The sequence below is a fragment of the Gouania willdenowi genome, chromosome 10 (assembly GCF_900634775.1).
Source record: "Gouania willdenowi chromosome 10, fGouWil2.1, whole genome shotgun sequence".
Taxonomy (NCBI): Eukaryota; Metazoa; Chordata; class Actinopteri; order Blenniiformes; family Gobiesocidae; genus Gouania; species Gouania willdenowi.
Window position 1 is genome coordinate 5497635 of NC_041053.1, and position 19173 is coordinate 5516807.

General features: G+C 40.8%; 2 protein-coding genes across 3 annotated transcripts in view; both read left to right on the plus strand.

The window, feature by feature from the left end:
• LOC114470526 (retinoic acid receptor responder protein 3-like) overlaps positions 1-19173 on the plus strand; it is a 31465-nt gene that overhangs the window by 9645 nt on the left and 2647 nt on the right. For both annotated transcript variants that reach the window (XM_028458741.1, XM_028458742.1), the window contains exon 4: positions 1467-1735. In XM_028458741.1, coding sequence (XP_028314542.1) covers positions 1467-1735 — 269 coding nt within the window. The remainder of the gene's footprint in view (positions 1-1466; positions 1736-19173) is intronic.
• Positions 1-19173, plus strand: part of LOC114470525 (retinoic acid receptor responder protein 3-like) — a 97061-nt gene that overhangs the window by 8786 nt on the left and 69102 nt on the right. The window lies entirely within an intron of this gene.

Below are 19173 nucleotides of genomic sequence, written 5' to 3' on the forward strand. Positions count from 1 at the left end.
TATTTTTCCTGTAAAATGTATGTTTTTTGGGCTCATATTGTGTATTTCTGTTGTTATGCTTGTTCGTTAGTACTGAGGGTTTGTGAAGTATGTTTTGTTTATCTTGTCTTTTTTGGTACTTTTGTCTTAGTAATTTTGCATATTTTTTGAGTGATTTTGTGTATTTTTGTCTTTGTTTTGTGTTGTTTGGAGTAATTTTGTGTTTCTGTTGTCATTTTGTTCATTTTTGTATTAGTTTTGTGTGTTTTGGAGTTTTTTTTGTCTTTTACTGTATTTTCATGCATTGCTGTAATTCTTTGTCTTTTTGTCTGTATTTTTGCTTTAGTTTACTTTTCTGTCATTTTGTACGTTTACATTTTGTCTGGTCTAAGGTCTAGGATGGGAATTAAAAACAATTTATGCTATGCTAACTACCCACTCAATACTCACTATACCTCTAATCACAATTCTCTTCATTTACCCTACTCGCCACAGATTTCAGAGTCCACAGGTGCTAGCTTTTATAGGAGGGGCGGGGCTAACTGTAGTGGTTCATGACATAGCTGCCTCCAAAGCGTCATTGGCAACAGTAATATTTGATTGTAGTAGCTTGGTTTCAACCCATAGAGGGCAGTTACTTTACATTTTTACCACAAAATCTGTCAAATTAAAAATACTTTGACTAAAATGTCAAGAGTTGGACAAGAATCAATCAGCAACACACCTTCTTACCAAATACATTTGTTCTCAACAGAAGAAAGTGGTTTGGTTTAGTTTCTCCTTAAATAGTTGCATGTAATGTGGTTTTACCTGCTGATTCTCCAGTGTGAATGCACCCTTACTAAAGCAATGCGCTCCCTAGTGTACAAATTAAAAAGTTAGTAACCTGTGGACAGATTTGGACGCCATGGTGAGCCATAGGTCTGACGCTCTTCATCTAATCCAGACATAGGCAACTGGAGGCACGGGGGCTACATGCGGTCCTCAGTCTAAGTATGTGCGGCCTCCAAAACAAAATTGTAATTCCTGAGTTTGGTAGTTAGAAGCCCAACATAACGCACAAAACTCCAGAAACACAGAAAACAACAGCAAAATGCACAAAATGTCAGCAAAGACACACTTAACCACTTAACCATAAAATGACTACAAAAACAACATACGCTATACAAAAAGACTTCAAAGACACAAAATGTCTATGAAATTGCCCAAAATGACAGAAGAATACTCTAAAGACAACAATAACACAAGAAATATAACAAAAACACACAATGACTCAAACAACACACAAAAACGCAACAAAAATTTGCAAGAAAACAGACAAAATAAATTCAACATACACACAAAATGTCTAAAAACTAAAAAAACAAAACCAGAAAACTCACACAAAAGACTACAAAGACAAAACCCTTTGCTCTTTCCTGTATTAATGCTCAGATTGGTCAAAGTTGCCCATTTCTGCTCTAGTGCCTGCTGTGATGTGTTCTCAGGCGAGGCCCCAGGTGGAGCAGCCAACAAAATGGTATCTGTCCTGTGTGAGAAAGCCTTGGTGCAGAAGAATGGACTGTGGGATGTGGTCGGAAATCATGAGTGGAGGGTCAACAATGACCTGGACAAGAAGTACGAACACCGGCCAGTTCAAGTCATCGTGAGAGACGCCCTCGACGTGGTTGGCTGTGAGCTGCCCTACAACGTCGTCACACGCAACTGTGAACACTTCGTCAATGAGCTGCGTTACGGCAAGGCCGAGTCCCGACAGGTTAGTGCCACTGCTTAAATACATAAAGCATAAATAACAGAAATATAATTCTTCACCAGCTCCTGGTGTCAAACTGTGCAGCGAGAGAATATACTCACGTGAAATGTATAACTCTGAGGTTCAATTTTTGTGAAGTAAAGCTAAAGTTGTTTATTTATTTATCTTTGTTCCAGCCTTACTTTAATGCAAAACGTTATTTGTTGAATAGGTGAAGGTGATGATGAATGTAGTTAAAGAGTTACTAATGCTTATTATAGATCCTCCACTAACAAATACTCACACAGAAAAGAGATACTATTTTATTCAAAGACTGATTCCAAGATGCACTTTTTAAATTTAAATGAGGTATTATGTGGGACCTGCAGTTATATTGGAACTGTTATGTACATGCAATCCCCCCACCATTGATTGTTTTTGTTTAGATTAAGAGGCACACTGTTCGTGTGTGCCTCTTTTGGATGGTATTGGATGGTGATTGTTTATTTATTTAACCAGGAAAAAAATCCCATTGAGATTAAAAACCTCTTTTTCAAGGGAGTCCTGGCCAAGAAGCAGCAAAGTTACAACACACTGAACAGAAATACATTTACATTACATTAAATTGACAGGATAACATAAGAATCAAATAAAACAAATACAGACAACTGAGGCAGTCTCAAATTCTCTGTTTCGTTTTAAAGACATTCAAGGATAAAAACTCCGTCAGCTTCCAGTCTCTTTGCAGTGTGTTCCAAGCACAAGGAGCTGCATGTACAAAGGCTTTTTTCCCCAGCTCTGTGCGGGCAAAAGGAACCGTGAGCAACAGCTGATCATTGGATCTCAGCGCATAAGTGTTCGTACTTCTCTTTGTAAGTAATGTATAGATGTAAGAGGGCAGTAATCCAAGAAGAGCCTTATAAATAAAAGTAAACCAATGACACTGCCTCCTAGTGTGCAGGGAAGGCCATCCCACCCGAGAGTACAGCTCACAGTGATGTGTCATGGCTCTACAGTTTGTGATGAACCTCAGAGCAGAATGATAAACAGAGTCCACCATCAGAAGACATGTACAAGAAGCATTCATATAAAAAAGGTCACCATAATCTAACACAGATAAGAATGTGGCAGAGACACGGCGCTTCTTTACACCAAAAGAAGCGCCTTTTTGCGGAAGAAGAAACCCAATTTAAGTTTTAATTTCCTCACAAGTTTGTCAATGAAAAGTTTAAAAGTGAGGGAATCATCAATTACGACACCAAGGTATTTATATTCATGTACCACTTCTATGACATTTCCTTCAAGACTGGACACGACCGGGGGAGCTTGAGGCACCTTCTTATGATTAGAGAACAACATTAGCTTGGTCTTCTCAGCATTGAGAACCAGTTTTAGATTAATCAGCGAATGCTGGACAGAAACAAAGGCTTTCTGCAGGGAATTAACAGCCTGTTCAAGAGATGATCCGAAGCAATAAATAATTGTATCATCGGCATAAAAATGCATATTACCATCAGAAACATTTTGTTCGACATTATTAATGTACAAGATAAATAAGAGGGGCCCCAAAACAGATCCCTACGGCACCCCCTTGTGAACAGTAACAAATTCAGAACAATGGCCCTCATATTTAATACACTGGGTCCTGTTTTCTAAATAATTTGAAAACCAAGCGACAGTGTGCTCTGACAGTCCAATGAGATGTAGCCTGCATTTTAAAATAGCATGGTCTACAGTGTCAAAAGCTTTAGAGAGATCAATAAAGAGTGAAGCACAGTACTGTTTTTTATCAAGTGCTACAATAATGTCATTTATCACCTTCATAGTAGCAGTGATAGTGCTGTGCTTTTTTCTGAAGCCTGATTGCAATTTAGAGAGGATTTCATTAGAATAAAGGAACTCTTTCAACTGATCACAGACAAGCGACTCCAGGATTTTTGATAAAACACATAAATTTGAAATTGGCTGATAATTGGTAAGAACTGCTGGGTCACCTCCTTTTAATAAAGGGAGCACAAAAGCTGATTTCCAAACAGATGGAATATCTTTGTTTCTAATTGAAAGATTAAAAAGAATTGCAAGTGGCTCTGCTATAAAATCATCTGCCAGCTTTAAAAAGTAAGGCTCAATCAAGTCAGGTCCAGGGGGCTTTCTGTGGTCTAATGTTTTTAGAGCTTTGTGCACTTTGTGACAAGTAAAAGGATTAAAATTAAAAGGACCTCCAGAAAACATGGAAGATTGTGTGCAAGAATTTCCAGTCGTTATTCCTTTTGAATCAAATAGAGAACCAGATGATAAAAAATGCTGGTTAAAGCAGTTCAAGACTTCAGTTCTATCATAAACTGGGACTGAGTCTTTAAGTACAAATGTAGGAAGAGTCTCTGTGTTTTTGTTCAAAGACAGGGACTTGATCACTTTCCAGAATTTCTGTGGATTGTTGAGGTTCTCAGTGGTGACCGACAAAAAGTATCCTGATTTGGCCTTTTTGATAAGCGAAGCGCATTTATTTAGAAGCTGTCTGAAGAAGAACCAATCAGTGGCAGAATGACTTTGTCTTGCCTTGTCCCAGGCCTTATTACGCTCATGAATGCTGTCGTCCAGTTCTGGAGAAAACCAGGGATTTTCTCGCCCCTTCACCCTGTGTTTCTTCAGAGGTGCATGTTTATTTATAATTTGCATGAAAGTGTCTTTGAAAAAAGTCCACACTAGCTCTACATCAGGGATTAGACTTATATATTCCCAGTTCACCATCGACAAATCATGATAAAAGGCTTGTTCATTCAAATGTTTAAGATTCCTTTTACAAACAATACGGGGTTTGCACTTTGGAATCCTAGTGTTTCTACAAGCAGCAACAATACAATGATCACTTAAATCATTACAGAAGACACCCAAGTAAGATAACTTATGAGGCACATTAGTTAAAATCAAATCAATCAAAGTAGATTTATCAGGACTTCTGGGATTAGGCCTTGTGGGAAAGTTGACTAACTGGGTGAGATTAACAGAATCACAAAACCTTTTAAATTCATCAGAAGTTGCATTTAACCAGTCCCAGTTGAAATCACCTGCCATGAGTAATTCAGTGTAATTTATCTGATCCAAAAGCAGTTTTAGAGAATCTAGCGCCTCCTTTGAAGCAGATGGAGGTCTGTAACACCCAACCACAGTAATATGTAGCGATTTAACTATTTCTAAATCTAAGGCCAAAAATTCCATTTGTTTACTGATTGACTGGGAAAGAACAATTGAAGCATTAAATCTGGATTTAACATAAACAGCCACACCCCCACCTTTTTTGGGCCTATCGGTGCAGTAAACATTGTACCCAAGAATGTTAATGTCTTCATTTGTAATTGACTTAGTAAGCCAAGTTTCCGAGATTATAACAACATCTGCACCTGTTGATTTCACCCAAATTCTGACCATGTCCATCTTTGGTAGTAAGCTCCGTACATTAAGATGAACATATTTGAGAGAGGGCAATGATTTAAAATCTGCGGGTGTCTGGGAGCAGAGAAGCGCAGGTCCAGGATTTGGTTGCACATTTCCGGACAAAAGTAGAAGCAAAGCAATCAACAACCTCTGCTTTGCAATAGATTTACTTTCAATTCTTTGATATGTTGAAGCCCCTCCATTTAATGGATTGGTAAGATAGTTATACAAAGAAAATATACACTTGAGTTTACAGTAGGTAGGTCTCTGGGCAGGGCTGGAGACAAGTTTATATCACTTTCCAATTGTACAGGAGGTTGCCCTGGATAAAGAGAAGCTATAGGGCATGTGCTTTTGAATAAAACACTTTTCACATTGAGGTGTGTTACGGCAGAATTTGCGGTTGACCTCATTTGGAGACATGATTTATTGCTCTGGTTGAATGATGGAGTCCAGTCGGAGCATTGATGATTTTATAAAAAAGATTTATTATAAGCTAAGTAAAAAAAGGACAAAGATGGAACAAAAATTAGTGACCGTCCCGGCGGACGTCCGAAGGCAGAGCCGCTCCCTCTAACAGTTTCAGCTTAAGGTTTTATACAGATAAGAAAAGGTCCCAACCCTGAAAGACAGAAAGGGAGGGAGTCAGATGCTCCCACAGTGGAAATGTTGGAGGATGATGAAGACGTGTATAATTATGAGGAAGATCGGGCGCCACTCTTATCTCTCATTGATAGTGTGTGCGTTCGTGTATATCTGCATGTGAGCAGAGACTCTGGCCTTGGCAGAGACTCTGTGCTGCACTGAGTACAATACGATCTGTACTGTTTAATCATGATTCAGCTGTTCAAAAGTGTAAAGAGTAATGGAGTCATCATGTATTTAAACATGACAAATTGTACACATGAACATACATTTGACGATATGATGATGAATATAAAAATGGCCATAACAGGTGATTGTCAGTGTCTTTCCAGTGTGCGCAGGGACAACAGTTTGTAGATAGATCCCATAAGGCCAATAAGCAAATAAAAGTAAGAACTTTCGCCATCATTCACAACAGGTAATGATGAAGTAATGAGGATTACAGACCTGAGTGGGAATGGCACTGTTATGAATCTTATAGCTGCAGCAGTAGAAGGGAACTCACAGTAGCAGGCTCAGGCCTGTAGCTCCAGCAGCAGAAGAAGGCTCACAGTAGCAGGCTCAGGCCTGTAGCTCCAGCAGAAGGCTCACTGTAGCAGGCTCAGGCCTGTAGCTCCAGCAGAAGGCTCACAGTAGCAGACCCAGGCCTGTAGCTCCAGCAGCAGAAGAAGGCTCACAGTAGCAGACCCAGGCCTGTAGCTCCATTGCAGACCTCAAAATCCAACATGCACTGTCCACAGATTAAATATAACCGACTGCCATGTTTAAATAGGATAAAAGACAATAAAATCCTGTCAAAGAACTATGGAATATTTTAAAAAAATAATAAAACATAGACAAACACTTAAGAGACATGAGACATGCTGCCATTATGGGTTACAAAGTAGAGGATGCACACAGTAGAGTAGAGGATGCTCCCTTACACTGTGTTTCAACCAGCGTAGAGGGCGACATCACACCATAGGGCAGGGCTGTCAAACTCATTATAGTTCAGTGGCCAAATATAGACCAGTTTGATCTCAAGTGGGCCACAGAATATAGGCGGGGAAAAAAATAACATTTTTAACATCATTGTGCCCTAGTTTTCATTTTCAGTTAAATTCACTTGTTCCCATTTTTTGTGTCATTTAGAGGAATTTCATGGAATTGTTTGTGAGAAATTATTTTAGATTTGTGGAATTATTGAAAGTTCTTTCCACAATTTGCAATTAAAAATGACTGCATTCATGTGATATCAACAAAAGAAAAATGCAAGCCCCTGAAAATAGTTTTATTAAAGGGGACATATCATGCTAAATCCACTTTTTTAGCCCTTAAATGCATTTTGTTGTATATTTAGAGTGCTTAGAAGTACAGAAAATCAAATCAAATTAGTCTCTTCAGGTGCTCCGTAGATATCTTTATATTCTGTTTTGCTCATATTTTTCAATCTGTTTCGAATTTTCTATTCTCTATTACGTTTTTTGAACTATTACATCACAGTATTTGCAGAGGAACTGCCAAATTAGGACATCACCTCCAGGTCCAACACTTCGAGCAATCCGCTATTTTTATTTCTCGCTTTTATTTTGTAGTCCAAGCTCAAGGATGCAGAAGTTACGAGAGGATAAGTCAAAATGTTGGGTTGTTGGATGTAGTAACCCACACGCTTCATTACACCGTCTCCCAGCATCAGAACCTTTTCAAAGTGTCTGGTTGAGTTTTATTTTTTATGGAAATGTACCCACATCTGTGGGTGAGGTCATTTTTGTGTGTGTGAAGCACTTCAAGGATGACTGCTTCATCAACCTCCACCAGTATAAAGAAGGATTTACAGAAAGACTTTGTCTGATTGAGGGTTCAATTCCTTCTATCTTTGGAGACGACGAACAGAGCACTTCGGTAAGCTGTAAATAACGCTAAAAAGTGATGATAAGACGTCCCTGTCATTGTTTTGTTAGCATTAGCAGTTGCACCGTCTTCATATGTTAGCGCTGTGTGCTCGTTTTAGATCTTTGATGATATGGCCTACGTGACTTAATTTAAGTCTAAAGTTTTCATTAGTCATTTCATTTTGCCGTTTTTGTCTTTGAAAAGACTATTAAAATGCTTTTAGTGACGTTAGCTTGGCGCTAGTGTTAGCTCGGTGCTTGTGTTAGCTCACTTGTTAGGGTTCTGCAGGTTCATCATCTTCATTTTCATCTCGCTCCGCTGGGTCAGACTCTGGCTCAAACATGTAAAGCTGGATGGACAAGTCTAACGTTGTTGACATTTTGTAAATAACGTGTGAATAAATATTTTCTGCACCGCTAAATAATCGTATCTTTTCTATCAAACTACAAAAATGGCCGAACAGGGTGGAGTTGAACCGTCACCTCTGTAACCTGGAGAGTGGGCGGGGTATGAAGTGTCTCATTTGCATTTAAAGAGACCGCACCAAAGCGAGTTGCTCTCAGAAGCACAACAGAAAAGGGGTAGAAAAGGGGTGGAGCTATAATAATGAGGAATTCAGACCCAAGCATTGCAGTTCTGCTTTATATAGACCACAACTGTATGATTTATATGTAAAAAGAATGGATTTAAAACCATGATATGTCCCCTTTAAATTAAAATACAACTGGATTAGTTGGTAGTTTACACAATAATTTACATTTTCTTTGTCATTTGTACTTTCTCCTGCGGGCCAAATTGGATACTTTTAAGGGCCAAATTTGGCCCCCGAGCCTTGAATTTGACACAAGTGCCGTAGAGGATCAAAATCACAGCACCGGGGGTCGTTACGCTCAACAGCACTGGCGAGAACCCTGTTGTTAGTTGTTGTATTTTTTTGTGTTCCCATAAAAGCAACTAAATTACAGTAATTTGAGTACCTGTAATCCATTACTTTCACCTCTGGATGTCAGCACTGGCTTTTAAACCTTCCAAAGTTCTGCTAAAAAAGGGCACCTGTAGTAAAAATGCATATAGCAAAATAATAGTTTAATGTATTACCACTAAAACAAATATGTGCACCTTTTTTATTAAAAAAAATATTAAAAGGACTTTTGTAGAACGATTTTATGCTTTCGGGCATAAACTATGGGGAGCCGCCATTTTGCACAGGATATGAAACACGTTTGTTGATTCCTGTTAGCTGTTGCTGGGCAACAGTGTTCTGTTGGTCTATAGATTCTGAACAGTTTCTCTTCTGTTTTTGACTTGTTCGTGGCTCTGATGCTGCGTTCATTCAGATCAGCCTACATCATAAGGTGGAATATATTTATATATTATATTATCTACAGGGCTGAGGCTCTTTGCATCACCACAGAATACATGAATTAATTCATTAGTTCATGTCATCATTGGTATATGAAAGGATTGCATCAATGTCTAAATATTCTCTCTCTCCTGTCAGCGTCAGATCAGATCCACACAGTGACGTGTTCACACCTTTTATTGGACAGCTCGCTTTCTAAGAGAACTGATTGGAGGCGGGACTCCTAGCCAGAGAAAATTGTGGTAGCGAGCAGGCTAGTCGTTCAGCATAAGTTTCCATGGTGATTTAGCTCTGTAAAACGTTAGCGAGCTTTGTTGTCCAGCACACACTGACTTAATTAGTTAGCGCGATAAGAGGTCATCTAGTTTGTAACATAGGCCCTAAAGTAGAGGTTACATAAGGCTGCATTTCCCACAATGTAAACTGACCCGTTGCGCCTCTACCTCCCACAATGCACCATTTATTTAAAGCAACAGGCCGGACCAATGAACATACAGTAAGTGCATCATAACCTCTCTCCATAGTTTATACCCGACGGCATAAAATCATTCTAAAAAGTCCTTTTAGGTGTTTTTTTTTTTTTAAATTTTTTAATAAAAAGATGAACATATTTTGGTTTATTGGTAATACTTTAAACACATTTTTTGCTATACACATTTTCACTACAGGTACCCTTTAATATTGTTAATTGTGCCAGCTATTGTTATTAATTTAATATTTTTCCACTGTATTTACGCTAAAAATCAAGCAAGGTTTTGCGCAGGATTTTAACGTCTGTTTATTTGCTAAAGTTGCTGCACATTAGGTTATCTGTTTTACAGTAGAAAATGACATGTAAATGTCTGAGTGTCTGCATTTGAGGGTATATATTCCTTCTCACCTGCATTTTCCCTGTTAAAGCAATCTGGTGTTAAGGAAACGGGCTCGCAATCTAACATTCACTGGTTCAAATCCAACCTGGTCCATCACTGTAGGATGTTGAGCAAGTCATTTAACCCTGACTACTTGTGTTGTACTTTGCTTTGGATAAAAGAAAACATCATACAATTTTCCCAGCTTTAACTCTATGTAGGGAACTAAACCCCCAAGTTGACCTGACTTAGAACACCGGCTTCACCAGTCCGTGGAGTCAGAGTGTCTACCTCTTGCTGTGAAATGCAAACGTGCCCCAAGGGGGGTCTTCTTCCCTTCCTGCCGAACAAAAAGATAGAAGGATCCCAGACCAGTCGTCTCCTGTTATCATCTCCCTGCTACATTACAATCAAAAGAAGAACACCCCTCTCCTTCCCCCTTTTTCAAACAGATACCTCTGGATGCTGTAACATCAAAGAACTGTCCCAATGACCCCTTTGACCCCCTGCAGATGTTGTCACCTCCCGAACCCAAACCAATGGTTACACAGGACAATGGAATAACCCCAGTTCTCCTGCTCAAATGAGAACAAAGGACATGTGCTGGACTGAAAAGTTACAAATGAAAACATTTTTGGAATGATTTCTACTGTAATTGAAATTGCAAATGTGTCTGCACTCGTGTCATGTAATTTAATAACAACAGAAAGCTATTTTAAAGTGTTCATCATTTAAAAGTGCTTAAAATTACCAGAAAAACATCACAAAAGTTAGTTTGAGGTATTTACTGCAACCGTATAGTTAAGAGGAGGCATAACATGATTTTTGACATTTATGTTATGAGTAAGTACAGGTAAAATGCATTAATTAGTTCCTAAAGTGATTCGAGGCTATTTCCTAGTCGTGTTTGGTATCAAACTCTTTCGTAATACATGATATTTCAGGATATGATGTTGAAAAGATGTTTTGAAATATGTGGAATTAATTATTAGGCATTCTTTTATGTTTAGAATCATCCCTTGTTGTCTGTCTCTGTCTTACACTTACACACACCCAAGACACACCCACAAGCTGAAAGCAGAGACATTGACCAATCACCGACATGATCACAGAATAATCAACGAAGACGCCTCCTCCAAAAGGCGTCGCCAAACGCCCTTTAAAAAAAGACGCGCGACCAGAAACAACAGTTTTGGACGCGGGCGTTCATGCTCACCCGTCTTCCCTCATGTTTCCAGTCTTTCATTTCATTTTTATTTTTAGTTGAAACAGTTAGATTTTGTAATCAACAGCTGCTTGGTTCGGACGAATTCCGCACCCAGTGACGTGCGTAACAGCCGTAAGGAAGCCCGGCCCGCGACCCTTGGGGTTAGCCAAGAGCCATTATCGAAGCCAGCTGCGAAGGCCTAACCGCCCGGATCGGCTGAAGGGGCTAAATTCTGTGGAACCGAAACAGAACCAACGGTGGCACGTCCTGCTACATTGCTTCAACAGCACCTCCAGGTCCAGCCTGACCTCACCTCCAAGGTACAAGAATGAACTTTCATCAGCAACTTCATCCACAATAGATCACATACATATTTCCATAACTACAAACTTACACGCATTAACAACATGCTGCACACACAGTACATCTCATTCATGTTTGTTCGTCTCCCCCTTGTCCGTCCTCCTCTCTTTGTTATGAGCTCTCTTTATTTTATTCTTTGATTTTATGATCTTATTATTGAATATGTATCCTGCATTTTTATTCAATATTTAGTAGATTAGCATCCTTCTAGATTAGTAATTTCACTTTATTACGTATAATCCTCACTTTTATTAGCCTAGAAATGCATTTTATCATGATTTAATTATCCCATTTCAATTGATATTTTGACTGTGTTAATTGTTGACTTTTGAATAAAAGGTTAAACATAATATTTGATTCCTCTGATTCATTAAAGCTGTGATGATGGTGTAGATGTCTGGTAGAATTCACTTTTCCCTGGTTTCACATTGATGAGTTTAGTCTAAAAACTTAGACATATTTCTCCTGTTAAAAGGAGTGGCACCCCGCAAATTTGAAGTAATATTAATAATCATAATTAATATTCTCAGTTATATAACCCATTAATAATAACTCATCTCATCTTCCTACATAATTTCTGGCACCCCAGATGGGACAGCTGAAGCCATAAACACAGCGTTAATGAATAATCATTGGAATCAAAAGCCGGTCTAAAAACTGAACACTCGTGTTGCCAGATTGGTTCGGAAGCCGCTGCGCCCCGACCAATGTTGTATTCTAAGCAAAGCCGCCGCGCTAATGCTTAGAAACTGAATAAATAAGACCGCCGTGTCTCTGTGTTTAAAGCGCTAATGTTATGAAAGGCCGCCGCGCCAAAAGAAAAAGTTAAAAATTAATCACTGCGCCGTCAGTGACTGTGACGTCAGAGGTAAACAGTAAGTTGCCAGAACCGGGAAAACCCCGTATAAAAGGAAAAGATACGCAGACAGTGCAAACTAGGACTTTGCTACCCCGAAGAGCTCTGAAACTCTGGTATCTGCCGACGCAAACAAAGAGTAAGTCGTCTGAATCTTCCGTTCCTTAAAACGGACAAGCTATCGTTGTATTAGCTCATGTTAGCTCATTGTGGTTGGAACACATGTGTGTAAGCTCCAGAAACCGGAAGCAAGTGTGTCAAGCCACCGCTCATACACAAAGACAGGCCTTCCTGTCCCTTTTTGAGACGCGACTGCCCCTCGTGGCGAGCTCGCGAATAACAGGCTAACGAGAGCCTCAGCCTAGCAGCAGCAGCCTGCTACTAAGCGGTTAGCATCAAGCTAACCTATCGTGCCCAGTGAGACTTTAAACACATCTAAGTTACAGCGTGTCTTTAGACACGTTTTGCTTGACAACTGTGCATCAATACAGCTGTCTTTACCGTCACTTTGCTGAAATCGTGTGGTTTTAAATGTGCTCGATTTGATTTTGTCATCTCTCAGAAAAGCACGCACGCGCACGCACGCGCACGCACACACAAGGCCCATAACTAAACGGAAGTTAAGCCATTAAAAGGGTAATCTTATTAAAACTAAGGTAACTCATTTAAATACAAGTGACGCACTAAAATCAAGGTTTAACAAGATTTAAACCAATTTGAAAAATAATTAAACTAAAACAGTTTAAATAAATAAAGTAATGATTAAAGTAAAATACACATTTTACTAAATGATTAATCCAGTGTGATTAAAATTAAATCAATTTGATTAAAAACAATTAAATTGAATAGGAAGTTAATTAAATGAAAGCAACTAATTTAAGAAGGATTTATTAATTAAAATAAGTTTAATAAAAGTTAAACCAGTTTTAATTAAGGTAAATTGACACAACCGAATTTAAACACAAACCATTCTTAAAAATCAACCTAAAGAAAATTACAACTGAAATAAAAACTGATAAATTAAAACAGAATTTAATTAATTAAAAATAACATTTATTGATTACCATAAATTCATTAGAATTTGAATTTAATTTCAAAAAAAAAAAAAATTTTTTTTTTTTTTTTTTTTTCTCTCTCTTTCTCTTCTTTCTTTTTCCAATTGATTACACACCTGATTGATCTAAGGAAACTGAATCAAGGTAAAGCTAATTTAAACAAAAGTTTAGATTAATTGAGGAAAACATTTATTGATTAAAATAAATTCAATAACAGTTGAATTTAATTTCGATAAAACATTTTTAATTGATTAAAATTACCTGTTGATTAATTCAACGAAATTGAATTAAAGTAAGGTTAATTTAAATAAAAGTCTTAAATCAGTAAGAACAAGTCTTAAATGAGTAAGAACAATTGTTTAAATTAAACAAACCACACCAAACTTTTTCAAGTTTACCACTCAGTTTTTATTTACCAAACAGTGAATTGCTAAGAACAAACAAAATAAGATAAAACAATTTACTACCATTGTAATTTTTAAACTTTGTTTGAAAAATTATTTGAAATTTTGAAATCCTTTAGATTTCTTCGTACGATTTTGACCCACAACAAATCAACATGTCTGTCTCCTCAGAAGACCATCCAGCCGAGAACTTAGAATTTCTCCTCACAGAAATCTTAGGGGACGGAAAATCCACAATTGATGCCAAAATCCGAGAATCTCCTCCTCAAGAATTAGGAGACCTTTTGGCCGATTGCGTCACTGCAGCCGTTTACAAAAAACTGAAAGATAAAGAGCTGGTTAAACAGCTTGGCTGTGTAATATCAGCATTCTCCGCCCAGTTAAAATACGAACAGAATCGGGTTAAAACCCTCGAGAGCGAACGCGACGCTCAACTCAAAGCCATCGAGGAACGCGAAGCCCGCTGCGCGAACCTCACGGTCCAGTATGAAGAAACACGTGAAGAAAATGGACTGCTCCAAATGCGTGTGAGTTACCTAGAAGAAGCGGAAGATCAAGTTAATCAATTAATCACTGAGAATAAAGAATTAGAAAAATCCAAAGTGCTACTCGGAGACAAAATACACGTTCTCGAACATGAGTTCGACACCACAACCCGGGAATTAGACGCCCAAATACACGAGTCAAATGATGGGAAGAAACTCCTCCTTGAGGCAGAAGGGGCGATCAAAGCCTCAAAAGCCAAAACTAAACTGCTTTCTAAAGAATTAGACGCAGAACGAGAGAGGGCTAATGACTTATTACAACAAGTAGCTGACGGTAAAGTAGCTACTGCTAAGGTTCAACGACAATTGAACCTCACCAGGAGAGAGCTCCTAGACGCAAGACGTGAGCTCGGACACGCTCTCTCATCATTGTCAATGTCGGAGGCCGATGGCGATCCTGACTCCGACGGTGAAGACGCAACTCGACAAGCCCTGCGCACCACTGACCCACCGGTACGTCCGCGTCGCTTAAGGAGACCCCGGGATGCCTCCGCGGACCCTCCTATTGACGGCGGACCGACGCCCGCCAGGCCCCCTAATAGCAATCGACCGTCCAACCGCGACCTGGATAAAATCGCCAGAAACATTCCGAGATTTGAACCAAAGTTCGACGAACCCCAAAATGCTAGAGCATTTTTGAGAGACATTGATTTTTATCTAAAAAGTTATCCAATGGCTAATGTTGAAGATAAAATCTACCTAATCAAAGCAACCTCGAGCAGGCTTGTTAATGATTTCATTGAACGTCAACTACCTCAGGTCAGAAATGATTACACAACACTGTGCCGCCTCATGGTGGATGAATTTTCTGACGCACTTCACCAAACAGGTTTCGACTATGCCCACACCGTTAAACAGGGGAAAAACGAATCACCCCAACAATATTACCACACCTTGCTACAGGCATACTTTGGTAATCGCAACGACCCAGGTATGGAGGAAGAAGAGCAGTTCAAACAACTGTTCCTCAGAAACCTTCACCACAGCACGAGCACCCATCTCGGCGTCGCGGCAGATCCCTATACCATGTCCAGTAAGAAACTTCGCGATCTTGCAATCAGAGGCTTCCTCTTGTACAAACAAAATTCGGCAAAATCCACACCTCGCGAAATGTTCCCGATAAAGAATAACTCTCACTCGCTGCAATTGGAAGGCATTCAAAAGGAACTCATCGTTCCTCAAGAGCATCCACCGCAAGCACCACAGACCCCTCCGCGGTACAACCAGCAACCGTACCATGGAATAAAGCCAAAACGATACCAAGATAACACCGATTATCGAGATTATGCGCCAAAACAAAACTTTCGGCACCAAAATTCCCGCCCTAACTCACACCACCAAGATCGCCGACCACGACCACCGTGGTATGATTACAACCATTCTGACCAGTGGAGAAGACACAACAACGACCGCCGAACACCTCCACTCAGAAACAAACACTCAAAACCTTGGTATCACAAAAATATTCAAAGGTCATACGACCAGCAGCCAAACAGATCAAGATCAGACGATGAATCTAATGAAATAGAAAGAGTAGAAATTAGGTTATCTAACCAAATCACTAAAGAAATGGCATCCATCAAGAAAATGTTCGAACAAATGATAGATGACAAAATCAATAGAAAGCAAAAACGATCAAAATGCAAAGATGACGATAATTCGCCTAGTGCTGTCTTGCTGGTGCAAACACATGCACCAAACCACCGTTTTTCAAATGGACATCAGTCCATTGAGGGTGAACCACCAATTCACCAATTCTGGTGCGACCTCTACGAAAGAGGAATCGCCCGAAAGTTTTATATATCAGCCACTTTTGAAGGTGTGCTCACTAACGAAGCCTTACTTGACACAGGAGCAGACATATCCCTCATGTCCGCCCAACTGTTCAATGAGCTGCGCAGCCTAGCCAAGGAGACCAACCTAAGGTTGATACTCCAAGACTGCCACATGGACATTGAACCTTATGGCGACAACGCCACCGTTATCACGAAGAAGGCTCTCGTACAAGTCACCATAGGGCACCTGACCCTGGTGCACCCGTTTTACATCTCAGACCACAACCAGATTCCTCTTCTCATAGGTATCGATCTCCTCAACCGATTTGAGCCCCTGATCGACTTTCAAAACCTGAAAATCTGGGCACAAGTCAGGCAGCCACTGCCGCTGCAGCATGACTCACTCGACGGAGTTCAGTGCTACCAACTGAACCACTCTCGGGCTCTAAAGGAGACCCCAAGCCGGTCTCCGGCCCAAATGCGTCCGGCTACTAAAACCGTAGACCGTACTCTAACGACCAAAAGAACCTCCCTGTGCGCGTTAACCAACAACCCCCTCGCTACCGATGGTCTTGCGTTTCAGAACCGACCCATCAACGATGCTCTCGCCAAAGAAAGGGCGCTATCAGGAACACCCTGGTCCTTTGACCCCACCCAGCTCGCTGAGCCCCACCCGTTGTCAGTGAATGCTATTACGCGCTCTCGTGCGGCTGCCGAGACCGACGCCCCATCGTCTTCGCAGGTCATCGCACCGGTAAAACCCGCTTTCACTGACAATGACCCAATAACGTTAAAAGTCTCCTCGGACTTTGCCTCCACACCCAGCCATCTGTTCGCTGCCCGTCGCTCATTACAGACAGTCAAGGGCACCTTGGTCCATGTTTCTGCAGACTCCCAAACGCATGCGTTCGTTGTCCCACAGAACCAAAGGGGGGTGATATTGGCACATGCCCATGACATGCCCTACGCCAGACACAGAGGAGTCAAAACCAAAACCAAGCTAACACCGCTACCGCTTACACCACCCACCAATACACGACCGATCTTGAGAACCACCTCCGAGCTACGTTCGCGTTTGCTCAAAAACACCTCAAAGAGAGCGCGAAGGGCCGTAAAACCTACTACGACCAAAAAGCCTCACAAGAGGAACTACAGGTGGGAGACCGCGTCTGTTATTATAGCGTTGCTCCGCCCGCCGGCAAAACCAATCATCATGCAACCAAACTGAAAAAATAAATAAATAAATAGAAGAAATTTCTTCCCAAATGAACAGGACCCTACCTGGTCACCGATAAACTGTCTCCAGTGGTGTACCAAATAAAGATTCCGAGCACAAAAACCGAATCAAAGCTCAAATGGGTCCACCGAAAACCAAATTAAGCTATACAGAACACTAAAATCAACAGACAAGCCATCAACCGCGAGCTGAATAAACCCTACGAACCGAGAGATAGCATTCCTAATTAACCTACCAGTCGTCACGTTCAATAACATCTACCACCTCAAGGACGACATAAACTAAGAACTAGGAACTAGAATCCACTACGCTATCTGGTCCCACCGAGGACACACCCGAGGGTCAGGATTTAACCGTGCTGGTTGATCCGTAAACTTCCAATCAGCCATCCCATTGATCAGGCCCCAGACATTAGCATATCTAACACCCTGTAACTGAGACCACCAACTCGTCTCATTATATAGGCACAGGCCAAATTTAGTTAGAGCAAAAGAAAGCTCTTCTTTTTCTCTCATTTAGTTTAAGCTCCCTTAGGGACTTACCTTTGTGTGTTTAGATTTGATTCTTTTACACCCTGCATGCTTTGTCTTTGTCTTATTGATGTGCACCAGGAGTAACTGACCGATACCACGCTATCTTATGTGTACACTTTGATGTTACCCCATCCTGCTGATCCCAAATTACATGTTCGCACCGAGCATTGTTGAGGGACACATAGCAACATATAGTACACACACCTAGTCCGCCTCCTGGTCTACGGGTGCCCACTGCCAAGCGGCACCTCAGAATCGACTCCATGGTCGCCCAACTCCTACCTCCAGGGTCCACGGGCATTAACACCAGGCAATGCTCCAACGCCAGCCACCAGGGGCTCCAGGCTTCAATCTCCGGGGCTCCAGCCTCAAACCTCCAGGGGCTCCAGGCGTCAACCTCCGGGGCTCCAGCCTCAAACCTCCGGGGCTCCAGTCTTCAACCTCCAGGGGCTCCAGTCTTCAACCGCCAGGGCTACAGTCTTCAACCTCCGGGGCTCCATCCTCAACCACCAGGGGCTCTAGCTTCAACCTCCCAGCGTTGCCTCCAGTATTGACTTCCTGGCAATGCTGCTCATCTCAACGTCAAGGTGAGAGTGATTTCCCTACCCTACAGGGGGAAACACCTCCAAGTTCAAACAAGGACGTTGGACTTTTGTCACTCCTGAACTTTCGTCAGGGTGTGTGAGGACCTCAACACACCTTTACCTGTTTCCAGTTTTCTTCAACTTGAAGGTTCGTTCCCTCTTTTGTTTCCTCAAAAGAACTTTTTGATAAGAGCTTCAAAGCATTGAAACCTTATCAACAGGGGGATTATGTAGGGAACTAAACCCCCAAGTTGACCTGACTTAGAACACCGGCTTCACCAGTCCGTGGAGTCAGAGTGTCTACCTCTTGCTGTGAAATGCAAACGTGCCCCAAGGGGGGTCTTCTTCCCTTCCTGCCGAACAAAAAGATAGAAGGATCCCAGACCAGTCGTCTCCTGTTATCATCTCCCTGCTACATTACAATCAAAAGAAGAACACCCCTCTCCTTCCCCCTTTTTCAAACAGATACCTCTGGATGCTGTAACATCAAAGAACTGTCCCAATGACCCCTTTGACCCCCTGCAGATGTTGTCACCTCCCGAACCCAAACCAATGGTTACACAGGACAATGGAATAACCCCAGTTCTCCTGCTCAAATGAGAACAAAGGACATGTGCTGGACTGAAAAGTTACAAATGAAAACATTTTTGGAATGATTTCTACTGTAATTGAAATTGCAAATGTGTCTGCACTCGTGTCATGTAATTTAATAACAACAGAAAGCTATTTTAAAGTGT